The sequence below is a fragment of the Ursus maritimus genome (genome assembly GCF_017311325.1).
Source record: "Ursus maritimus isolate PB19 chromosome X unlocalized genomic scaffold, ASM1731132v1 scaffold_X1, whole genome shotgun sequence".
In the NCBI taxonomy this organism is placed as follows: domain Eukaryota; kingdom Metazoa; phylum Chordata; class Mammalia; order Carnivora; family Ursidae; genus Ursus; species Ursus maritimus.
Window position 1 is genome coordinate 60,508,139 of NW_024423319.1, and position 27,049 is coordinate 60,535,187.

At 35.3% G+C, this 27,049-nt stretch overlaps 1 protein-coding gene across 1 annotated transcript in view; it reads left to right on the forward strand.

Moving 5' to 3' along the window:
• BRWD3 (bromodomain and WD repeat domain containing 3) overlaps positions 1 to 27,049 on the forward strand; it is a 216,465-nt gene that overhangs the window by 34,114 nt on the left and 155,302 nt on the right. The window contains exons 7-8 of the mRNA XM_040630327.1: positions 22,316 to 22,476; positions 24,973 to 25,194. Of these exons, the coding sequence (XP_040486261.1) occupies positions 22,316 to 22,476; positions 24,973 to 25,194 (383 nt within the window). The remainder of the gene's footprint in view (positions 1 to 22,315; positions 22,477 to 24,972; positions 25,195 to 27,049) is intronic.

Consider the following 27,049-nt stretch of genomic DNA (forward strand, 5'->3'; position numbering starts at 1 on the left):
TAGCTCCATTGACATCATTGCAAATGACAAAGATTTCCTTCTTTTTGATGGCTGAGTAATATTCCAGTGTGCGTGTGTGTGTGTGTGTGTGTGTGTGTGTGCGCGTGCCACATCTTCTTTATCCAGTCATCAGTCCATGGACACTTGGGCTCTTTCCATAGTTTGGCTATTACTGATAATGCTGCTATACACATAGGGGTGCATGTATTCCCTTGATTCCATATTTTTGGATACTTTGGGTAAATATCTAGTAGTGTGATTGCTGCATTGTAGGATAGTTCTATTTTTAACTTTTTGAAGAACCTCCATACTGTTTTCCAGAGAGGCTGCACCAGTTTGCATTCCCACCAATAGTGGAAGAGGGTTCCCCTTTCTCCAGATCCTTACCAACATCTGTTGTTTCCTGTGTTGTTAATTTTAGCCATTCTGACAGGTGTGAGGTGATATCTCGTTGTTTTGATCTGTAGTCCCTGCACTTTTATATGTTTGTTTGTTTATTTATTTATTTATTTATTTATTTATATTTATTATTTATCTTTTTTAATTTTTTTATTTTTATAATAATATTTTTTATTAAATTATGTTAGTCACCATACAGTCCATCCCTAGTTTTTGATGTAAAGTTCCATGATTCATTACTTGCGTATAACACCCAGTGCACAATGCAATACATGCCCTCCTTAATACCCATCACCAGCCTATCCCATTCCCCCCGAAGCCCTCAGTTTGTTTCCCAGAGTCCACAGTCTCTTGTAGATCATTCCCCCTTCTGTGTACCCCCTCTTTCTTCTCCTACCGATCTTCCTACTTTTTATGTTCCATAGATGAGTGAAACCATATGATAATTGTCTTTCTGCTTGACTTTATTTCACTTAGCAATATCTCCTCCAGTGCCATCCATGTTGCAGCAAATGTTGAGAAATCATTCTTTTTGATAGCCGAGTAATATTCCATTGTATATATGGACCACATCTTCTTAATCCAGTCATCTGTTGAAGGGCATCTCGGTTCCTTCCACGATTTAGCTATTGTGGACAATGCTGCTATGAACACTGAGGTGCATATGTTCCTTGTCTTCACTACGTCTGTATCTCTGGGGTAAATACCCAGTAGTGCAATTGCTGGATCATAGGGTAGCTCTATTTTTAACTTTTTAAGGGACCTCCACACTGTTTTCCAGAGTGGCTGTACCAACTTGCATTCCCACCAACAATGTAAGAGGGATCCCCTTTCTCCACATCCTCTCTAGCAATTGTTGCTTCCTGCCTTGTCAATTTTTGCCATTCTAACTGGCATAAGGTGGTATCTCAGTGTGGTTTTGATTTGAATTTCCCTGATGGCTAATGATTTTGAACATTTTTTCATGTGTCTGTTAGCCATTTGTATGTCTTCATTGGAAAAGTGTCTGTTCTTATCCTCTGACCATTTTATGATTTATTTGTTTCTTGTGTATTGAGTTTGAGAAGTTCTTTGTGGATCTTGGATACCAGTCTTTTATCTGTAGCATCATTTGCACATATATTCTCCCATTCTGTGGGCTGCCTCCTAGTTTTTTGGACTGTTTCCTTGGCTGTGCAGAAGCTTTTTATCTTGATGAAGTCCCACAAGTTCATTTTATCTTTAGTTTCTGTTGCCTTTGGAGATGTGTCATGAAAAAGGTTGCTTTGGCCAATGTTGTAGAGGTTGCTGCCTATGTTCTCCTCTAGGATTTTGATGGATTCCTGTCTCACATCGTGGTCTTTCGTCCATTTGGAGTTTATCTTTGTGTATGGTGTGAGGGAGTGATCAAGTTTCATTCTTTTGCATGTAGCTGTCCAATTTCCCCAGCACCATTTATTGAAGAGACTGTCTTTTTTCCACTGGATGTTTTTTCCTGCTTTGTCAAAGATTAGTTGCCCAAAGAGCCGAGGGTCCATTTCTGGGTTCTCTATTCTGTTCCATTGGTCTATGTGTTATTTATTTTTAACAAATGAAAATTATGTATTTTGAAGGTGTGCAACATGATGTCTTGATGTATGTCTATGTTGTGAAGTGATTATTGCAATAAAAAATTAACATGTTCATCAACTACTATAGTAATCATTTCCTTCATGAGAACACTTGAGATCTACTGTTTTAACAAATTTCAAGTATACAGTACATTATTAGCTATAGTCACCATGCTGTATATGAGGTAATTAACTGTTTTTACCTTTTGATCAGTGTCTCGCCTTTTCCTATACCCTTCTAGCCTCTGGTAACCATCATTGCAATTACTGTTAATATGAATTGAAGTTTTTTTTTTTTTTTAAGATTACACGTATCAGTGAGATCATGTGATTTTTGTCTTTGTCTGGCTGTTTCACTTAGCATAATGTGCACCAAGTTCATCCTTATTGCTACAGATGGCAGGATTGCATTTACTTATTGCCAAAGGCAGCTGGTTGTTTTATGTCTCCTGCATTTTGTATGTTTAGAATTAAAGAACATAAAGCACAGTTAAATTTTAAATGTAAATCACAATGAAAATTTCCTAAGGTCATAGAAAATGAATAGAAATATTCCATTTCTAATGATACTGTTGGACAAGTGTCTATTCATGTAGTTGATTCAAATGCATGTTTGAACCTATGCTCTAGAAAAAGGGCCTTCTTAATGTACTTTTCAAATTGAAATATATTTGACAAAACATTGTATAGATTTAAGTTCTACAATATGTTAATTTTATACATTTATATATTATAATATGATTGCCATTGTGGCAATAATTAATACCTGTCACGTTAAATAATCATTTTCTTTTATTGCAATAATTAAGTTCTAGTCTCTTAGGAGTTTTGTTGATTATAATACAATATATTTCTTTATAGTCACTATACTATTCATTAGACCCCTAGGACTTATTGCAAGTTTGTACCCATAAAACAACTGTCCTATCCCCCAACCACCAGCCCCTGGTAACTACCATTTGCTTCTCTGGTTTTACAAGTTTGAGTTTTTTAGATTCCACATATAAATGATTCCCTGGTTGAGTTCTCTCACTTAGCATAATTTGATCAAAGTCCATTCTTGTCACAAATGGCAGGATGCCTTTCTTTCTCGTGGCTGAATAGTATTCCATTTACATATATACCATATCTTTTTTATTTATTCATCCATTGATGGGGATGTGGGTTGTTTCCATATTATGGCTACTGTGAAAAGTACTGTAATAAATACTGAAGTGCATATATCTCTTCAGTATCCTATTTTCATTTCCTTTGGGTATATAGTTAGAAGTAGAATTGCTAGATCATATGATAGTTCTGTTTTTAATTTATTGAGGAAGATTCATATTGTTTTCCATAGTGGCTGAACCAATGTACATTCCCACCAACTGTGGCGAAGGTTTCCCTTTTCTTCACATCCTCACTAACACTGATTAGTCTCTTATATTCTTGATGATAGCCATTGAAATACGTATGAAGTGATAATCCAGAGTAGTTTTGATTTGCATTTCCCTGGTGATTAGTGATGTTGACCATTTTTTCATGTACCCGGTGGGCTTTTGGATGTTTTTTGGGAAACAAATGTCTGTTCAGTTCCTCTGCCCATTTTTAATCAAATAATTTGTTGTTGTTGTTGTTATTGAATTGTGAAGTTCTTTATATGTTCTGGATATTAACTCTTTGTCCAAAATATTGTTTGAAAACATTTTTTCCCATTATGTAGGTTGCCTTTTCATTTTGCTGATTGTTTCTTTTACTGTGCATAAGTTTTTAAATTTGATATAGTCCCACTTGTTTATCTTTGTTGTTTGTGCTTTTAGTGTCATGTTCAAATTATTATTACCAAATCCAATGTTGAAGAGCTTCTTGTTTCTTTCTATGAGTTTTATGACATCAGGTCTTATGTTTAAGTCCATTTTGAGTTAATTTTTGTGTGTGGTATAAGTTAGGGATCCAATTTTATTGTTCAGCATGTAGTCCATTGGCCTCCAGCACCATTTTATTGAAGAGACCATTTTTTTCCCATTGGGTGTTCTTGGCCCCCTTCTTGAATATTAGTTGCCTGTATATGATAGGATTCATTCTGGGTCTATCTTCTGTTATATATCTGTCTTAGACACACTGGTCTGTGTGTCTATTTTTTGCCAGTATAATACTGTTGTTACTATCATAGTTTTATTGTATAGTTTGAAATTAGGAGGTGTGATACCTCTAAATTTGTTCTATCTCAGGATTTCTTTGACTACCTTGGGTGTTACCTAATTCCATACAAATTTTAGGAATATTTTTCTTCTGTTTGTGAATTATGCTACTAATTTTTTTAAAAGATTTTATTTATTTGCTTATTTTAGAGAGAGAGTGTGCGCTTGAGCAAGGAGAGGAGTAGAGGGGGAGGGAGTGGGAGAGAGAATCTCGAACAGATTCTACTTAGAGGGTGGAACCAGACATCCTGAGATCATGACCTGAGCCAAAACCAAGAGTTGGATGCTTAACCAATGGAGCCACCCAGGTGCCCCTGCCATTAAAATTCTGATAGAGATTGCACTGAATCTATAGATGGCTTAGGGTAGTATGGACATTTTAATGTTATTCTTAATGCTGATGCATGAACATGTGATGTCTTATCATTTATTTATGTCTTTGATTTCTTTCAACGGAGCCTTGTAGGTTTTGTTGTGCAGATCTTTTACTTCCTTGGTTAAATTTATTCCTAAGTATTTTATTTTTTGATGCTACTGTGAATAGGGTAGTTTTGTTTTCCATTGTTTCATTATAGTATATAGAAATGTAACTGATGGAGAGGAAGATGGGGGCAGAGTAGGAGGACTCTAGACTCATCTTGTCCCACAAACAGAACTCGATAACTATCAAGTCATCCTAAATACCCCAGAAATTGACCTGAAGACTGACAGAAAAATACACCACAACTAAAGGGAGCAAAGAGGCCACATCAAAGAAGGTGGGACGTGCAGAGACATTGTTTACGGGAGAAACAGATCCTGGGTGATGTTTTTAGTGTGTGTTTGTGTAAAAGGGCAAGAGAGAGGAGGACACAGGGGAATGCACAAAGAGATTGTTCCATTGGCTTGGAAAATGAGAGGGGATGAATTTCATGAGGTCTTACAAACAGTGAGGCTTAAAGCCTGGAGTTTTAAAGGCCAGAAGGCTTGGCTGGAATAGAGTCTGGAGGACTCTGTGCTGCTCCTAGAGAGAAGGCAGGCAAACAACCAGGGCGAGACCCTTGCCACAGAGATAAAAGAAATAAAAAAGAGTCAGAGATTCAGAATGCAATAAATGAGATTTGAAACAGGCTTGATGCAATGAACAGCAGGTTACAAGAAGCAGACAAATGAATTAGTGATCCAGAAGACAAAATAATGGAAAATAACTGAACAAAAGAGAGAATTATGCAACACGAGAATAGACTGAGGGAACTCAGTGACTGCACCAAACATACTATCATTTGTATTATAGGAGAAGGGGACAGATAGAGAAGGGGGCAGAAAATTTATTTGAAGAAATAATAGCAAAAGCTTTCCCTAAGCGGAAGGAAACAGACATCCAGATCCAGGAGGCCAGAGAACTCCCATCAAAGTCATCAAAAGCAGGCCAACACCAAGATATATTGTAATTAAATTTGCAAAATGTAGTGATAAATAAAAAATCTTAAAAGAAGCAAGACAAAAGAAATCCTTAACTTTCAGGGGAAAACCCATAAGGCTAGCTGGAGATTTCTCAACAGAAATCTTGGCAAGCCAGAAGAGAGTGGCATGATATATTCAAAGTGCCAAATGGAAAAATCTGCAGCCAAAAATACTCTATCATTCAGAATAGAAGGAGAGATGAAAGAGTTTCCCACACAAACAAAACCTGAAAGAGTTCCTGACCACTAAACCAGCCATGTAAGAAATTTTAAAAGGGACTCTGAGTGCAAAGAAGAGCCTGAAAGTGACAAAGACAAGAAAGGATCAGAGAAAATCTCCACATACAACAATAGAACGAGCAATGAAATGACAATAAATACATATCTATCAATACTTTGAATGTAAATGGACTAAATACTTCAATCAAAAGACAGGATGTCAGAATGGATAAAAATATAAGACCCATCTATATGCTTGCCTACAAGGTCTCATTTGTAAAGACACCTGCAGATTGAAAGTGAGGGAATGAAGAAACATTTATCATGGGAAATGATGTCAAAAGAAAGCTATATTAGCAATACTTATTTGGGCAAATTAGACTTTAAAACAAATACTGTGAAAAGAGACAAAGAAGGACATTATATAATCATAAAGAGGATAATCCAACAAGAAGATCTAATAATTGTAAATATTTTTGCCTCCAACATATGAGCACCCAAATATATAAAACAGCAGACATAAAGGAACTAATTTATAATAATACAATAACAGTAGGGGACTTTAACATCCCACTTATATCAATGGACAGATCATCTAAATAGAAAACCGAGAAGGACATAGTGGATTTAAATGACACACTGGACCAGATGGACTTAACAGATATATTTACAACATTCCATCCTAAAGCAGCAGAATACACATTCTTTTCAAGCGTACATGGAACATTCTCCAGAACAGATCACATATAGCTCTCAAAACAGGCCTCAACAAATACAAAAAATGGAAATCATACCATGACTGTTTTCTGAACACAACACCATGAAACTAGAAATAAACCACACACACACACACACACACACACACACACACACACACACAAAGGCTGAAAAGACCATAAATACATGGAGGTTAAACAAGATGCTACTAAACAATGAATGAGTCAATGAGGAAATCAAGAAGAAATAAAAAAATATGGAAACAAATGAAAATGAAAATGTGATAGTCCAAGAACTTTGGGATGCAGCCAAACTGGGCCTAAGATAGAAGTATATAGCAATACAGGCCTACCTCAAGACGGAAGAAAGTCTCAAAAGAAATTACCTAACCTTACACCTAAAGGATCTATAAAGAGAACAACAAGCAAAGCGTACAGCCAATAGAAGGAAGGAAATAATAAATATTGGAGCAAAAATAAATGATATAGAAGCTAAGGGAACAATTGAACAGATCAATGAAATCAGGAGCTGGTTTTGTGAAATACCTCTAGGCTAGACATATCAAAAAGAAAAGAGAAAGGACCCAAGTAAATAAAATAAAAAATGAGAGAGGAGAAATAACAATCAACACCACAGAAATAAAAACAAGTATAGAGAATATTTTGAAATACTGTATGTCAGGAATTGGACAAGCTGGAAGAAATGAATAAATTCCTGGAAGCATATAAACTACTAGAACTGAAATAGGAAGAAATAGAACACTTGAAAAAACTGATAACCAGCATAGAAATTGAATCAGTTATCTAAAAACTTGCAACAAAGAAAAACCCAGGGGGCCTGGGGTGGCTCAGTGAGTTAAGCGTCTGACTCTTGGTTTTGGCTCAGGTCATATTCTCAGGGATGTGAGATTGAGCCCTTCATCAGGCTCCACGATTAGGGAAAAGTATGCTTGAGATTCTCTCTCTCCCTCTCTCTCTGCCCTCCCCCCCAAGCTCTCTACATACATACATACATACATACATACATACATACATACATAAAAGAAAGAAAAGCCCAGGACCAGATGGCTTCACAGATGTACCAAACATTTAGAGAAGAGTTAATACCTATTCTTCTCAATGACTTCCAAAAAACAGATAAGTAAGGAAAACTTCCAGATTCATTACATGATGCCAGCATTACCCTGTTACCAAACTAGATAAAAGCACCACTAAGAGGGCACCTGGTGGCTCAGTCAGTTAAGCATCTGCCTTCAGCTCAGGTCACGATCCCAGGGTCCTGGGATCAAGCCCCACATCGGGCTCCCTGCTCAGCGGGGAGCCTGCTTTTCCCTTTCCACCCTACTCATGCTGTCTCTCACTCTGTCTCTCAAATAAATAAATAAAATCTTAAAACAAACAAACAAAAAAAACACTAAGAAAAAGAACTACAGGTCAGGATCCCTGATGAGTATGGATGCAAAAATTCTGAATAATATGCTAACAAACAGAATCTAATAATACATTAAACATATCATTCACCACAATCAAGTGGGATTTATTCCCGGGGTGCAAGCATGGTTCTATATTCATAAATCAATCAACATGAGATACCACATTAATAAAAAAAATGATAAGAACCATATGGTCATTTCAGTAGATGTAGAAAAAAGCCTTTGACAAAGTACAACATCCATTTGTGATAAAAGCCCTCAACAAAATAGGTTAGAGGGAACATACCTCAACATCATAAAGGCCATATTTGAAAAACCCACAGTTAATATCATTCCAAATGAGGAAAAACTGAGACCTTTCCCTCTATAGTCAGAACAAGACAAGGATGTCCACTCTCAGCAGTTATTTGACAGTACTGGAAGTCCTAGCCACAGCAGTGAGACAACACAAAGAAATAAAAGGCACCCAAACAGGCAAGGAAGAAGTCAACCTTTCACTATCTGCAGATGACATGATACTGTATATGGAAAACCTGAAAGACTCTACCAAAAAACTACTACAATTGATAAACGAATTCAGTAGAGTCACAGAATACAAAATCAATATACAGAGATCTGCCGCATTTCTATACTCCAACAATGAAGTAGCAGAAAAAGAAAGCAAGGAATCAGTCCCATTTACAGTTTCACCAAAAACAATAAGAATACCTAGGAATAAACCTAACAAAGTAAGTGAAAGACCCAAACTCTGAAAACTAGAAAACACTGATAAAAGAGACTGAAGATGACACAAAGAAATGGAAAGACATTCCATGCTCATGGGTTGGAAGAACAAATATTGTTAAAATGTCCACACTGCCAAGGTAATCTACATGTATAACGCAATCCCTATCAAAATACCACCAACATTTTTCACAGAGCTAGAACAAAGAATCCTAAAATTTGTGTGGAACCACAAAAGATCTGAATAGCCAAAGCTACCTTGAAAAAGAAAAGCAAACCTGGAGGCATCACAGTTCTGGACTTCAAGTTATATTAAAAGCTGTAGTGATCCAAACAGTATGGAACTGGCACAAAAATAGATACAGATGAATGGAATAGAATAGAAAACCCAGACATGAGCCCACAACTATATGGTCAATTAATCTTTGACAAAGCAGGAAAGAATATCCAGTGGGAAAAGGACAGTCTGCTCAACAAATGGTGTTGGGAAACCTGGACAGCAACATGCAAAAGAATGCAGCTGGACCACTTTCTTACAGCACACACAAAAACAAATTCAAAACAGATTAAAGACCTAAAAATGAGACCCAAAACCATAAAAATCCTGGAAGAGAACACAGGGAGTGACCTCTTGACATTGGTCACTGCAGCTTCTTTCTAGGTGTGTCTCCTGAGACAAGGGAAATAAAAGTAGAAATAATGTATTGGGACTTAAAATAAAAAGCTTGCACAGTGAGGGAAACAATCAACTATACTGAAAGGCAACCTGTGAAATGGGAGAAGATATCTGCAAATGACATATCCGATAATGGGTTAGTATCCAAAATATTTAAAGAACTTACAAAACTGAACACCGAAGAAATGAATAATGTGATTATTAAGTGGGCAGAAGGCATGAATAGGCATTTTTCTATAGAACTCATACAGATGTCTAACAGTCACATGAAAAGATACTCAACATCACTGATCATCAGGGAAATACAAATCAAAAGCACAATAAGATATCATCTCACACCAGTCAGAGCGGCTAAAATTAACAACACAAGAAACAACAGGTGTTAGCGAGGATGTAGAAAAAGGGTAACCCTCTTTCACTGTTGGTGGGAATGCAAACTGGTGCAGCCATTTTGGAAAGCAGGATGGAGGTTCCTCGAAAACTTAAATATGGAACTATCCTACCCTACGATCCAGCAATCACACTAGTAAGTATTTAATCAACGAATATAAAAATACTAATTCAAAGGGGTATATGCACCATGATTTTTATATCAGCATTGTCTACAATAGCCAACTTATGGAAATAGCCGAACTGTCCATCAACTAAGGAATGGATGAAGAAGAAGTGGTGTGTGTGTGTGTGTATATATATATATATGGAATATTTTCAGCCATAAAAAAGAATAAAGTTTTGCCATTTGCAAGAATGGGGATGCAGCTAGAGTGTATTATGCTAAGCAAAACAAGGCAATCAGATGAAGACAAAATACCATATGATTTCACTCATACCTGAAATTTAAGAAACACACCAATCAAAGAAATGGGAAAAAACATAGAGGGAAACCAAGAAACAGACACTTAGGTATAGGGAACAACCTCGTGGTTAACAGGAGAGTAGATTGGTGGGGGTGTGGGTAAAATAAGTGATGGGTATTAAGGAGTGCCCCTGTTGTGATGAGGACAGGGTATTCAGTGAAGGCGTTGAATCACTACATTGTACATTTTGAACTAATAAGACACTGTATTTAACTAACTGGAATTTAAATAAAAACTTTTAAAAAATGAAATATAACTGATAATTGCATGTTGATCTTATATCCTGCAACTTTACTGAGTGTGTTGATTTTTTTCTAGTTTTTTGTTTGAAGCTGGAATTTTCTAAAATTATAGTATATACAAATAACAGTTATATTTGTTTTCTGATTCAGATGCCTTTTCTTTGTCTTACCTAATTGGTATAGCTAGGACTTCCAGTACTATATGGGAAAGAGAGATGAGAGTGGGCATCCTTGTCTTGTTCATGATTATAGAGGAAAAGATTTCAATTTCTCACAATTGAGTATAATGTTAGCTGTGGGTTTGTTGTATATGACCTTTATTATGTTGAAGTATGCTTCTATACCAGTCCTTTTGAAGGTTTTTGTCATGAAAAGATGTCATATTAAAAGATGTCATATTTTGTAAGTACTTTTGCAGCATCTATTGATATAATTATGTGATTTTTATCTTTCTATTAATGTGATGTATTACATTTATTGATTTGAGTATGTTTTATCCTTGAATCCCAGGGTTAAATCACACTTGGTCATGTATAATTCTTTTAATGTGTGCTTGAATTTTGTTTGCTAATATTTTGTTGTGAATTTTTGCTTCTATGTTTATCAAGGATATTGGTTATTATAATAGTTTTCTTTTCCTGTAGTGTTCTTTTTTTTAAATGTTTTTTTATTATATTATATCAGTCACCATACAGTACATCCCTGGTTTTTGATGTAAAGTTCTATGATTCATTAGTTGCATATAACACCCAGTGCACCATGCAATACGTGCCCTCCCCACCACCCATCACCAGCCTATCCCATTCCCCCCCCTGAAGCCCTCAGTTTGTTTCTCAGAGTCCATAGTCTCTCTTGCTTCATTCCCCCTTCTGATTACCCCCCCTTTCTTTATCCCTTTCTTCTCCTACCGATCTTCCTAGTTCTTATGTTCCATAGTGGTCCATATATACAATGGAATATTACTCAGCTATCAAAAAGAACAATTTCTCAACATTTGCTGCAACATGGACGGCACTGGAGGAGATAATGCTAAGTGAAATAAGTCAAGCAGAGAAAGACAATTATCATATGGTTTCTCTCATTTTGTAGTGTTCTTATCTGACTTTGGTATCAGAGTAATGTTGGCCTTGTTGAATGATTTTGTAAATGTTCCTTCCTCTTCAGCTTTTTGAAAAAGTTTGAGAATTGGCATCAATTCTTTAAGTTTTGGTAGAATTTGCCTGTGATGCTGCCTGTCCTGAGGTTTTCTGTGTTGGGAGGGTTTTGACTACTGATTCAATCTCTTTACTAGTTAACTGATCTGTTCAGATTTTCTATTTCTTCTTGATTCAGTCTTGTTAGGTTGTGTGTTTCTAAGAATTTATTCACTTTTTTATGTTATCTAATTTGTTGGCTTATAATTATTGATTGTAGTCTCTTATGGTCCTATGTATTTCTGTTGTAATATGTCCTCTTTCATTTATAATATTTTTGAGTCTTTTCTCTTTTTTTTTTCTTAGTGCAGCAATTTTATCTTTTAGAAAACCCGCTCTCAGTTTTTTTTGATCTTTGTATTTTTTTCTTTTGGCCTTTATTACATTTATTTCTGCTCTGATCTTTATTATCTTTCTTTTTACTAAGTGCTTAATTTGTTCTTTTTTCTCTCTAGTTCCTTGAGATGTAAAATTATGTTTGAGATTTTTATACTTTTTTAATATATACATTTATCTCTATAAGCCTTCCTCTCAGAACTGCTTTCTCAGCATCCCATAGGAGTTGATATGTTGTGTTTCCATTTTCATTTTTTTCAAGGTGTTTTTTATTTCCCTTTTAATTTTTTTTTGTTTGACCCATTGATTGTTCAGAAGTGTGTTTATTTTTCACATTTGTAGAATTTTCAGCTTTCCTCTTGTTGACTTCTAGTTTCATACCGTTATGGTCTGAAAAGATAGGTGGTACGATTTCAGTCTCCTTAAATTTGCTATGAGTTGTTTTGTGTCCTATCATATGATCTGTCTTTGGAGAGTGTTATGTGTGCACTTGGGAAGAATGTATTCTCGTGATGTTGAGTGGAATGTTCTATATATGTCTGTTAAATCTGTTTGGTCTAAGGTATGTTTCAGTTTTGTTTCCTTGATTTTTCTTATGTCTTCTTTGATTCTTATACTGAAATGGGTTGGCTATTAGAATGCTTTCTTTTGTATTCCCGAATGTGGCACAGTAACTCATGCACATGGTTTTTCCGTCTGGAGTTAGTTCCCTCAGATGCACTGGGAGCATGCACGAGGACATCGCAGTGGAGTGGGAGTTGCATGGGCTTAGCACCTGGGGCTTTGAGGGTGCCCACTGGCCAGTGGGTGGATCCTCTGAGTGGAGCATTTCCAGAGATCAGTGGGGTAGACCATGTTGATGATCTGAAGCAGACAGCATAAAACTTTTGCCTTTATTACCCTTTGATATTCTCATCTGCTCTTCCCCTATTCCTCTCCCTCCCCCCAATCAAGGAGGTCTGTCCTCCAAAATTTTGGTGCTGCCTGAGAGAAACAGGTCCCTTCAGTTGTAACCTGCACATTTGCAGCAGCTGGGCAGTCACTTACTACTTTTGATTTCTTCCTTCTCTGTGGGAGTGGTTGCAGCTTTCCACCTCTACTGGAGAGGGTGCTGCTGCAGCTGCCGAAATCTCAGACCCTTACATTGTCATCCTGGAAAGCCCTGCACACTTGGCAAGTTCCTCCAGCTCCTCTGTGTCCAAATTTGTCTCTATTCCACTCTCATAGCATGCCAGATTCTCCCTTCATGCAGGCTGGACCTCCACAAAGTCTCTATTGCCTGTAGGTATCCACTCACTTTTGCACTGTCCAGATTCCCTTTAACGCATGATCACAGTGAGTTGGGGTGGGGCATGCTTGCCTAATCCCTTGGGTTGCAGCCCCCACCGAAGTCCTGTCTACCCATAGATGCACAGATAGGTAGAAATCTCTGGGGTATTCTGGTATGACATGCAGAAGCACTTTTGTTCTAATATGAATGTCTAATTAGTTGTTAATCAAAGTGGAGAGAAAAGTACAACAGTTAATCTGCCATGATGCTGACATCATTCCCTTAATGAACTTTAAATTTGGGTTTTGCTATTGATATTTGTATCCTAGCAATAAAGAATGTATAATATGAGATTATAAAAAATACTCATTTTATTTCTAAAATGGAATCATTTTTGAATATATTATATAATAAACTAGGACTCTTAAAATACTTTAGAAATCTAAGTCACATTTTTCTTCACTGACTATATAAAATATAAAACCTTAAGTTTAGTATAAAATAAATACTTTATACTTCATTACTACTTTTGTACTTTTTCCAATTTTTAAATTATTTTTAAATTATTACTTTACAAATTTTTGTCCTACTTGTTATGCAATTGTTTCAATATGTTTCAGCATAGGCTTCCTGATCTTTTTGGTCTAATAATGTTCTGTTTTTCATGTATAGAGTTGATAGAAGGGACTGTGCTTTGAGGTGTTTTTTACAGAAGTTATGAACTTGCAGTGATCCTTCTCTTTCTTCTTGCTTACTGACCTAGGTGTTTTGATATGATTGACTGAATTTAGGAGAACAGACTGTGTGGTCTTGACTGTTGGAGGAAAAAGCTGATGTAGTATTAAGTTTTGTTAGTATAACAACCCTGTAATAAATCTTTGATTTTGGCTTATTGCTATTAAGTGTTCTTGATATCAGGTCCTGTATTGTTTTTCAGGGTTTTTTATTACCATTTAATATTTGAAATTCTAGTACTAAGCTTTTTAGTCAAGATAATAAATAGTACATCTTGTGCTGCATGCAACAAATATTCTAAAATGGACACACTTTTTCTAACACCAGGATTTTAACAGGTTGTTGGTAGCTTTTTTTTCTATAAAATGACAGGATGGATCACTAATGGAGAGAACAGTGAAGAAAGGATTAATATAAGAAAGGAAGCACATCCTTATAATAAATTCAGGATGCCACAGAGTGAGCAAGGCAAAGCTATTGTTGAAGACTACCTAAAAAAAATCAGTCTGGTTTGAACTTTATTAATTTGGGTTACAGCATTCCATATTATAATTACAAAAGAAATAGAATTTGAGTATGTGAAATGATGTATTAATATCTAGTGTGTACTGGAATATCATACACTTCAAATTAGGATATTTTTCTGTGCTTTTTTTAAAAGACCATTTAATATTCTTAATTTCTAAAGGTATTTCAATAGTGTTTAAAATGTTAATAGAGAGGTGCCTGGGTGGCTCGGTGGGTTAAGTGTCTGCCTTGGCTTGGGTCGTGATCCCAGGATCCTGGGATCGAGCCCCGCGTCGGGCTCCCTGCTCAGCGGGGAGCCTGCTGCTCCCCCTACTTGTGCTCTCTCTCTCTTTCTCAAATAAATAATAAAAAATGTTAATAGAAAAATAACAAATTTCAGGAGAACCTTTACATGAATTTTATTCAGTTTTAATTAATTCTTTAAAATGTTCCTTATGGGTGCCTCAGTGGTTCAGTCGGTTAAGCATCTGCCTTTAGCTCGGGTCATGATCCCGGGGTCCTGGGATTGAGTCCCGCTTTGAGGCAACAGGGAGCCTGCTTTTCCCTCTCCTCCCTGCTTGTGCTCTCTGTTGCTATCTCTGCCTCTCTCAAAGAAATACATAAAATCTTTCCAAAAAATGTTCTTGATAAAATTTGAGTCTTCTCATGGGATAACTGTGATCTCATGTTCTCTCCCTTTTACTGTTCATGACCACTTCTAATTGATGCTGAGGAAGCATAGAAAGTTAAACTGAAGTAAGTTAATTTTACTCCTTGTTCGGGACACTCATAAAATTCCCCAGTTTTAAAGAAAACGGTATGATGAAATATAGTGGCTATAACATAGGAAAAAGATCCACAAAGGTGGAAGTGACCCATAATTCACAAGAGAAAACATTAGGTTGGGCAGAATATTTATAAATATTAGGTATAATGCAACAAAGTGAACTAGAAAATTTTACATAAGGAGATACAAACTTGAAATGGTATAAATATGACTATATTATGAAAAACAATGGGTAGGGGCACCTGGATGGCTCAATTGGTTAAGCGTCTGCCTTTGGGACAGGTCGTGATCCCAGGGTCCTGGGATCGAGCCCCACATTGGGCTCCCTGCTCAGTGGGGAGTCTGCTTCTCCCTCCCCCCCTCCCCCTGCTTGTGCTGGTGCTCTCGCTCTCTCTCTCTCTCTCTCATAAACAAATAAAATTTTTAAAAAAGAAAAACAATGGTAGAGATAAAAGGAGTGAGAAATCTATATGGGATGATACTATAGACCTGACAGTGTGGATGGTGCTTTCCTAATGGAGAAGTAAAAAGAACAGGATACCTACATCAGACTAATGCTTGATGTCTGCCCATACCCCCACTCCAATTATAGGTATTATGCTGAGCCATCTAAAATCACTATTTTTTATGTAGAATATAGTCAAATACCAAAAATTTCATTCAGTTCAACCCATAAGGGATTACCCCAAAACACCTTTGATATCCCAATTAGCATATAGGCGAAGAACCTATAGATTTATTAAAAAGGAATAGATGGTATAAATTCATAGCTTAAATGTGAGATCTGGAGACAACCATCTTTTCTGTTAGTTTTTTGTATCAAAGAGAGTGATCTGTCACTATATCAAAGGGTAGAGCAAGCATGGTTAAAGAAAAGAAAAGCCAAGATACATGTGTACCTACCTGCTTTAAGAAGCCCAAATGAATTAAATCCTGGTATACTGAAACAGTTTTCACTGGCACCTGCCAGTGAAATTTTTTGTGAAATCAGAGTGGACAGGAGAAATGGAAATGACCCAATGGACAAGTTATATGAAAGGAAACAAATAGTAGATTCTAGGAATTATAGATTGGTGAATTTAACTTTAACCCCAGGGAGAATTTTAGCCAGGTTTATAGAACAAGTGGTTTGTATACTCTTAGAAAAGAAAGAGGTGAGCACTAGGAATATGTTTACTAAGAACGATGTCAAACTAACTTTATTTCCTCTTTAACCAATAGATAGTATAAGGCAGCTGTTTTAGAAAACTAATGTCGTCTTTGCAGTCCTAAATTGCATTCATAAGATGTGTGGTTGAAAATAATCCACTGTATTCTGTGCTGATTAGACCACTGGAATATTTTGCTCAATTCTTGTTATTTTAAGAGGCTGAGACATTGATGAACTAGAAACTTCTCAGAAAAAAGCAACCACATTAGTTTTTAGGGTGAAAGAATATTTTTCTATAGGGGGTGATGGGGAAGAGAGATATGTGTAAACTATGGCTGAGAATAATGTAGGGGGGACCTCATATATTGAGAGAAGATGTAAGGCACAAGTGATAGCTGTCTTTAAATATTTCACAGGTAACAAAGGGATTTGACTTTTTTTTTTTTCCTTCAGCGTAGCTCACAAAGGCAAAGCCTGTATCATTCCCGAAGTTACAGGGAAAGAGATTGAGTTCAATTAAAGGTTGAGTCTCCCCAAAATTAAAGTGGCTTAACATATGAATTGGCCATTTTTTAGGAAATAATAATCTTCTCTTTACCAAAAGTGTTTAAGCAGAGGCTATCTGCCAGATATATTGTAGAAAGGATAATTTTGGGAAAAGGAGGTTGGACTAGAATTAGTGGTTGCCAAACTTGGCAGAGTATGAGCATCAGCTGTAGAGCTTATTAGAAAAATATATTTCAAGAGCTGTATGTATTTGTATAGATCACTTTCCTCATTAAGGTATCTTATTCATGAAATTGGGTAAATGATGAAAGCTTTGTTCAGTGGAATGTAAATTCCGTGAGAATGGGGATCTTGTTTGATTTATTTATAAGCTGTATTTCCAGTGTCTGTCATAGTTCTTAGCTCATAGTAGGTGGTCAGCAAACTAGGTTTTGAAGAAAAAGTAATTATTCCATTGATAGCTGTTCACTGCTCTCTGTGACTTAATAAATTTAAAACATACAGTAAGTCTTATCTTGTTCTAACTTGAATCTTTAAGCATTTTGGTCTATCACTGAGTTAGGTCATATATCCTGTCTCTTGTTAGAGTACATTTAGATGTCTATCTTAAAACATTTTAGTGAAAAAAATTAGACATAATGGATTCTGAATAGAACATTTTGTATTAATACATTTTATACATATATACATTTGACTAATTTATCTACTAGTTGAATTTGTCAACTATGCTAAATACAAATAAATGTATTGTGACATCAAGGATGTTTGTCTGAAAAGGAAGGTGCTTAAAATATTTCAAGACAAAGTTGGCATGTTCACATGACTGCTCAAGAGAAAATGCTCTATAGTTGATTGTTGGAACCTGACCATAACTATGCCAGATCCCTAGATGAAAGGTGTTACAACTACAGTACAGTGTACTATTTCTCTGAAGTTGTCAAATCCTTAACAGCAGCAGATGGAGAAGCAGGTATTTTGTTCTGACTAAGATTATGTTGATTGGTTGCCCTATTTCAGCTAGTGTTTCTGCCATTTCACTTTTGTGACTATATGGGGCTAAATTCTTTAGTAAATGGAGGTTGAAATAACATAACTTACCCTTTATAGTGTTTTTGAAAAGCTTAAGTAATTAATCGAGGTAATGAGTAGTATATACTAAAACTACATGCCTTTGAAGTACTATGGCTTTTAGAAGGCTTAATAGTGAGAATTCAGTAAATGACATTATAGTAGATATATTGGCATAGGATTGTGGGAGTTTTTTCTTATTTATTTGTAGGTTCCTCATTAATACCTCATTTTACTTTGTTAAGGTGAAAGTTAAATTGCTCATCTCTCAACTTGCATTATGCTTAAGGTAGAAAAAAAATCACTAAAATAGTACATTTGGTAGAGATATTCACATACATCACAGTGATAATTGTGTGTGTGTTTGTGTGTGTCATTTTATTTTATTGTTACTTTTGAGCAAAAGATTAATGACTTTAAGCATTCCCCTCCAGTAAAGGGAGCATGAATAATATTCATGCTAGAAGAATGAGATCCAATTCTTCCTAGTAAAGTACTCAAAGGTTGGTTAAAAGTGAACTCTTGTATCTTTATAGTCAGTTATCAGCCATTAACGATTGAGGATAATGTTTCTGATAAAGTGCTCAAAAATGCTTAAAGATTCAAGTTAGAACAAGATAAGACTTACTGTATGTTTTAAATTTATTAAGTCATAGAGAGCAGTGAACAGCTATCAATGGAATAATTACTTTTTCTTCAAAACCTAGTTTGTTGACCACCTACTTTGAGCTAAGCACTATGACAGACACTGGAAATACAGCTTATAAATAAATCAAACAAGATCCCCATTCTCACGGAATTTACATTCCACTGAACAAAGCTTTCATCATTTACCCAATTTCATAAGAAAAGCAAAAAGCAGCAGCAATACTAAAAAACACTGGTTAAATGGACAATGCATGCAAAAAAGAGTGTTGACAGAACTCCTTAGTGTATATAGAACCGAAGGCCTGTTGATATTAAATGACTGAGAAAAATGTATAAATGTTATCATCTCAGGTGCTAGATGAATAAACAAAAAATCACAGATTGGAAGGAAGGAATATTTGATGCTGCTGCTGTCAAATATACAATGTACCTTATATTAGAATTTTTTTGAATAGCTATTAGCAATAACTAGGAAGATCCCAATAGAAAAGTTGTGTTTAAGATAAAAATGTATTGTTAAGTGTATTACGTGAAATTTTAAAAATTTACCTATACTTTGATCACAAAGCAGTTGGTTTCATTTCTCTTGTTTCTTTTTAGTCTTTATTATATGTGTATGCATATTTTTCCATAATTTAAATCGTAGTATACTCATAAGGTTGCATTTTATATTTTTTTGCTTTGTAGTTCCTAAATTTTCCTACAGTGCTGCAGTTTTATATTTTAATTATTAATTCTTATAGAATAGTCCATCACATATTCTGTAATTTAATTAACCATTCCCCTGTTGTTGGACCTAGGTTATTTATCATTCTTTGGTATTATAAGTAGTACTTCATTAAACATTTGTACATGTAACTCATTTTTGCTAATGAGTTGTGTCACTAGGATAGATTCCTAAGGGTTGGGCAATGGGCGTGTGTATTTTCATGACTCTCGAAGTGTATTGCCAAAATTATTTTCCAAGTGGATCATGTCACTTTATGGTGTATCTAGATATGTAGGCGTATACCAGTTTCAAGTAGTAATTGCTGGCCTTAGGTTTTAGAATTTTTAAAATGCTAATTTATTAGATATAGTATTGTATTTCATTATTTTCATTTAAATTTCTTTTGATAGTTGGCAAAATAGTTAAATATATTCTGTGATTCAGTTTATTTGTATTTCTTATATTGTGACTTATCTGTTAATTTCCTTTATTCATCTGTTAGATCTTAGTGGTATTTTTTTAAAGATTTTATTTATTTATTAGAGAGAGAGAGCAGAGCGAGAAAGAGAGCATGAGCAAGGGGTGGTCAGAGGGAGAGGGAGAAACAGGCTCCCTGCTGAGCCAGGAGCCAGATGTGGGACTCTGTTTCAGGACTCTGGGATCATGACCTGAGCCAAAGGCAGACACTTAACTAACTGAGCTGCCTAGGCGCCCCCTTAGTGGTTATTCTCATAGATGGTTAGTTTTATATGTGTTTTAAAATATTAAGATTTTGTCATATTTGTTGCACATACTTTCCATTTTTCTTTTTCAATTAATAGTTTTCTTTGTAAAGGAGTCTTAAAAAGTAAAAGCTAATTTGTATAGACTATAAAGATGCATAAGGTTTTCAGTCATTGTTCCTGATTTAACAGTTTTGGCGTGATATACTAATGGGATGTCTTAGTGGGATCAAGAATATTTTGTTTATATACTTGGTTTTATTCCTTTGGCCTTCAAAAAACACAGATATTTGCTAGAGGAATGATTGGATTTCTGGTGGCTTTTTATCTCTCCCCTGTGTCTTTCACTACTTCTTTTTCTTCATGTCTCTGCTTTTCTTCTTAGAATTGTTTTTCTGATTATTTTTCTTCCTATTGATACTGTTTTTTGTTTTTATACTTTAAGCAGTGGTTTTTAACTGGGGACAGTTGTTGCATTTTTTGTATTTGTTTATTACCACCAGGAGACATTTGGCAATATCTAGAGATATTTTTCCTTGTCACAGCTTCGTGGTGGTAGGGTTCTACTAAAATCTAGTGGGTAGAGACCAGGGAAGCTGCTAAATACTTTTCAGTAGACAGCCCCACACAGTGAAGGCTCATCAAGCCCAAAGTGCCAGTATGTCTGAGGCTGAAAAACCCTGTCTTACAGTAATACACCTTTTCTTCTATCTACTTGAAAAGTATGGATAGAAAAAAGCAAAGCAGAAGTGATGGTTGATTGTTTCAAGGAGCTAAGAGCAGTAAGAAATGTTTGACTAGTGAAGGATGATTGCTAAGTCCCAAAGTTACAGTGTCTGCTCTTTCCATCTGAGAGTTGTGAAAATTTCTAGAGGTTGGATTGGGGAGCATGTGCCAAAAAGAAGTCCTCTGAGCTGGCGGTAGTGATGCTTGTGGGTTTTCTACCATTATTTACTCAGCATTTCACAGTGTTCTATAAATACTCAGATCTCTGTTGTGTTCTTATGATTTGCGTTCAAAGTCTCATTGGTTTTGCTATCCATCATTCATTTTTTTGTCATTTTGTCAATTTAAAATGGCCAGTGGATCTACCTTTGCCTGAAAAAAAAAAGACTCCATTGCTTTTAAGATTGAGATGTGTAAAGGTTTCATATTTTTTATTGTGGCATGGTTCTAATTGTTCTAATCGAGCTACAAACTCATTCTTGCCTTAATTTTGACTTACTTCAACATAAAGCTGTTATCATTTGTACTATATTATTTATGCACTATGATAAAATGTTGCCTTGCCTCAAGGTGACTTTGCACTTATAAGGATCTTATGTTTTGATTAAAATATAATGTATGGGATGTTAAATATTTTCAGTGTATAAGGGAAGACTGGAGGAATTTCACAGAGCAAGTGGGTGCTTGTAAATCCTTACATGGGGACTAAGATCTCCATTTTAGGTAAGTGAGAAGAATCCAGGTGGCATTTGGAAGAGAACTGGTCAGACTTATGCTTTATTCTGTTTGTTTTTTTTTTTAAATTAATAATGCAAAGCAAAAAGAACTATAATGACTTTATATAGGAGATGCAGTTTCAAAAATTCATTGGTAATTAGTGGGAGAATCTACTGATTCAGAAACCAAAAAGCAGAGAACCTATAGACAAACCTAGAGAGGATTGTTTGTTACTGAAAACTTAATGTATTATCATAGCTTCCTTTCTTTTTTCACTGTAAAATTCTATTACTCTTGAAAGTTTAGAGACAGCTGCAAAAGGAGTGGATAGATTTGAGTAGGTAGGATAGGAGTTCGTAAAATTCCCTATGTAACTTTTAAAATGTATTATATTTAATCAAATGTAGTCTCTATTCTAAAATTCCTTCATGTTATGGTAAGATTTACCTATATATTTAAAGTGACAGTGTCTTTGACTACAGTTTTACCAAGAAAGGTAAAACGAGAATGTACCTGAGAAACCATAGTAAGGCAAACAGAAAATCAGATTGTGGGATTTAAAAGAAGAGTATTCTTCGTGCTTTGCTGTAGTAAACTTGCATTCATAAAATCATGAAATGTGTAATGGAATTTAGACTTGTCACAGGGTAAAATTGCTATGGTGTGTGTACCCTATTTTATCTCATCTTAATATTTATGATTTAACTTCATGTAGTAGGTTTTGCTTTTAGGTTTTAAGGAATCTTCTATTTTATGTTTTTCAGTGAATATCACCTCTGCCAGGCAATTAACTGGATGCAGTCGCTTCAGCCATATTTTCCCTTCATCTGCTTACCAGCACATTAAGATGCATAAGAGAATTCTGGGGCACTTGTCATCTGTCTACTGTGTAGCATTTGACCGAAGTGGGAGAAGAATTTTTACAGTGAGTTTAAAATTAATGATAGTGTAGCATATTTGAGATTTACTACAATTGAAGGTAGGCTTCATGGCATAGAATTATACTTCATAAGCGATTCATCCTTCTTAGACACGTGAATGCAAGAAAAGACGAGTACAAAGATGAGTAAAAAGATGAGTTTACAAACTGAGAGTTGCTGGAGGGGTGGTGGGTGGGCGGATGAATAATTGGGTGAGGGGCATTAAGGAGTGTGCACTTGATATAATGAGCACTGGGTGTTATATGCAACTGATGAATCACTAAATTCTACCCCTGAAACTAATAATACATTATATGTTAACTAATCTGAATTTAAATAAAATCTGAAAAGGGGAAAAATAAGAAAAATAAAAATTATGTAACTTAAAAAAAGAACTTGAAAATCTTTTCTCATCTATATAAATAAATGGGTGAACTATAAGATCCTCTCTGTTTTGGAAATCTAATTTAAAAAATTAAATCTTAAGAAGGCCTTATATTCCAGAGGTGGTTAATTTATGTGAAACAAGTTTATCTACTCCATTTCATTTCATTTCATTTCATTTCATTTTAGCAAACATTTATTAAAATGAATTTTCCATTTGTCACTTAGTGCAATTGGTGCCCATTCTGCTTAATTAAAATGATTATGTCATTCTTATGATTGAATAATTGTACTACACAGTTAGTAACCAAATTACAGTTATTGTGTATATCTTTCTTTTATTTCAGTACTAATTATTTTTTTAAAGATTTCGTTTATGTATTTGAGAGAGAGAGAGAGAGCGCGCGTGCAAGCGAGCAGGGGGGAGGGGCAGAGGGAGAAGCAGACTCCCTGCTGAGTAGGGAGCCCATCTCAGGGCTCAGTCAGAGGACACTGGGATCATGACCTGAGCCAAAGGCAGATGCTTGACTGACTGAGCCACCCAGGTGCCACAGTACTAATTATTTTTAATTTTTTTTTTTGGTTTGTTACTGTTTTTGCTAATTTTTTTTTTCACACCGGGTTTGGACTTATGACCCTGCGATTAAGACCTCAGCTGAGATCAAGAGTTAGACACTTAACTGACTGAAACACTCAGGTGCCCTTAAATCTGGGTTTTTTGTTTTTATTTAAATTCTAGTTAGTTAACATACAGTGTAATATTAGTTTCAGGTGTACAATATAGTGATTCAGCACTTCCCTAAAACACTTGGTGCTCCTCACAAGAAGTGCACTCCTTAATTCCCATCACCTGTTTTACCTATCCCCCTACCTACCTCCCCTCTGGTAACCATCAGTTTGTTCTCTATAGTTATACATCTGTTTCTTGGTTTGCCTCCCTTTCTCCTTTTTTTCCCCCTTTGCTCATTTGTTTTGTTTCTTAAATTCCACATATGAGTGAAATCATACTGTATTTGTCTTTCTCAGCTTATTTTGCTTAGCATTTTATTAACCAGATCATATCATGGGCTTTTGAGTACAAAATTGTAGCATGCTAATATTTATAAGAAAGGGTTTAGTCTCACTACTCTAGTACCAAGTTAACATAGAAGTGTAGGTACTGTCATAATTTTCTTTTTAACTTTCTATGCTATATAGTAAATGAAGTAGTTTGCATTTTGGGAAATTATGACTCCTTGTAGTTCATTAAAGATTCTTCCATTGACATTTTCATAACTCCAAATGCATCACCAAGTATTTGGATGTTAATGATCATGATGAGAATGACAATTGCCATCTTTTTATTTTTTATTTTTTTAAAGATTTTATTTATTTATTAGAGTGACAGAGAGGGAGAGAGAGCACGAGCGGGGGTGGGGGCAGAGGGAGAGGGAGAAGCCGACTTCTGGCTGAGCAGGGAGCCTGACCTGGGGATCCAGGCTAGATCCCAGGAGGGATCATGACGTGAGCTGAAGGCAGACACTTAACTGACTGAGCCACCCAGGCGTCCCACCATCTTTTTATAAACCAATAATTACTAACTAACTTATTTACTATATTAGAGTAGAATTGTTTTTTACTATTTTTAAAGCTCTTTTGAAATTCTCAAAAGGAAATTCAACTTAATATTTTCAGCAGAGTTTATTAACAAACTCTCAAGTTTACTGAGAAATGCATACAGAATTTAGGTGAAATTTTTAAGTATTTGTAGAAAAAGTATTCAAGTAATTATGATAAAAGGCTGTCAGGCATAAGGAAAGAAATAATGGCAGATACATTTAATGCCAAATCACTTAAAAGTGAGTTATAAATATTTTGAGTTGTCAGGATTGGTAGTTTTGGGGAATTCTTCACAAATGTTGTTGTCAGTTTAGATAATGCTTTGTCAGTGCTGTCATTTGGAGCTCATTTATATTTCTTCCTGATCCATATTATATGGACCGAGGAGATTAGAAAGTAAAGGCTCAGAAGTAACAATAAAAATCCCCCTTTGTCATTTTGGCTTTTTTTTTTTCCTGGAGGGGGCTGGTGGTGCAAATTTTGCTTCATTGGGAATCTGTCCTTTTGTGTTACTATAGGGTTCAGATGACTGTTTGGTGAAAATTTGGGCAACAGATGATGGACGTCTCCTTGCTACACTTCGAGGCCACTCTGCTGAAATTTCTGACATGGCTGTTAACTATGAAAACACTCTTATTGCTGCAGGCAGCTGTGATAAGGTTGTGAGAGTGTGGTGTCTTCGAACTTGTGCACCAGTTGCGGTCCTTCAGGGACATTCAGCTTCTATTACTTCCATACAGGTAAGAAAAATGAAAAGATATCACTAACATATGTAATGAGGATGAGAATTCTCTCAGTTTTTGTTATTTTGTGTGGATATTATTATAAAGAATGGCAACAGAAAAATGTTGATCTCTAAGGGCTTTGTCCCTACCCTGCTCTGGTATTTTTTAAAATTCATTTTTCATATAAATTTATTGTTTCCGAGATAATCAAAAAATCATTGAAAAAGTTTTCCAAATATAGTGTAAGACATTTATCTCACTAGTATTTGTGAAGAGAGGAGAAGACCTATAAATGCTGTAAGGAAGCAACACTAATACCTGTTAGTCGGGTTGTAAACAGGTTCTAACTTGAATATTGGCATACTTTGTGTTAATATTTAATGCAAGATGTTTGTCAGTCGGGTTGTGTGTGTGTGTGTGTGTGTGTGTGGTTTAATGTTAAAGAAAATTTTATTCTTAGTTTCAGTGATTTCCTATTTCAACTTGATGTTTGACATAAAATACATTGACTTCTTTTAAATTTTTGTTCATAGAGTGTTTTTACTAAATGTTGATAGTGAAAATCCTTGATACCCCCAAAAAACCTTTTATTTAAGAAAACTAAGCTGAACTTGTCTTCTTCTTTGCGTTGAGAGCAAAACAGGAATCCTGAAACTGTGTTTTACACTTGGGTCAAGGAGACCACTTTTGTGAATGAGATAATTACTCACATTTGCTTTTCTTTGTTCTTTAGTCACTAAAAAGTATGCCAGTGTGTTATTTAATATAAAATCACCTGTTTATGAGGATCTAGCAAGAATTATGTTTAATGTATATTGGATTTTAAAAATTTTGTATCAAATTTTTGATCAGTTGAAATTATTTCATGGATTTTGTTTTAGGAGATTATTAGTTATTTGTATTCCCACCATCTTATCTGACAGATTATTTCTAGGATTTGGAAATAACTCTCATAATAACATAAAAAATAACTGCTTATATTGAAAAATATTTATGATACTGTTTGGCTCTTTCATAGTTTCATGTTCTAATTTCTATCTCATTTTGTTTACATGTGGGAACTCCCTAAAGATCCGTGGATCTCTATCACATTCTTTCCCTTAGTAATCTCATTAAGTCTCATGGCTTTGGAGTCATCTGTAGGCTGATGATTTTCAAACTTATATTTTCATCGCTGATGATTTTCAAACTTATATTTTCATCTTGGGACCTTTCTTTTAGTTCCATACTTGTATGTTCAAGTACCCACTTGGTATCATCACATGAATGTCCTGAATCTCAAACTCAACATATTCAAAATTGAACTTTGGTCTTCCTTCCTCAAATCTACTTTTCCTAGAGCTTTCTTCAACTAAACAAATGGCAATTTTATACTTTCAGTTGCTCAGAGTAGTCATCTCTGACTTTTTTTTTCTTTCTCTTATATCTTATATCTAACTTGTTAGTATATCATGTTGGCTCTACCCTCTGAATAAATTCAGAATCTGACAAATTATCATGACCTTAATCATTACTATTCCGTTTCAAACCATTATCATCTGTAACCTAGATTACTGAAACAGACTTCTAACTGATCTTCCTGCTTCCCTTCCCTCTTTCTTGCCCCAGTCTAACCTCTGCATAGCAGGCTGAGTGATTTTTTTTAAATAATTTTTTTGTTATATTAGTCACCATAGTATGGTATTGGTATGTTCTCGTTTTTTTTATTTTAATGTTTTTTTTATTATATTATGTTAGTCACCATACAGTACATCCCCAGTTTTTGATGTAATGTTCCATGATTCATTATTTGCATATAACACCCAGTGCACCATGCAATGGGTGCCCTCCTTAATACCCATCACTGGCCTATCCCAATCCCCCCCCCCCC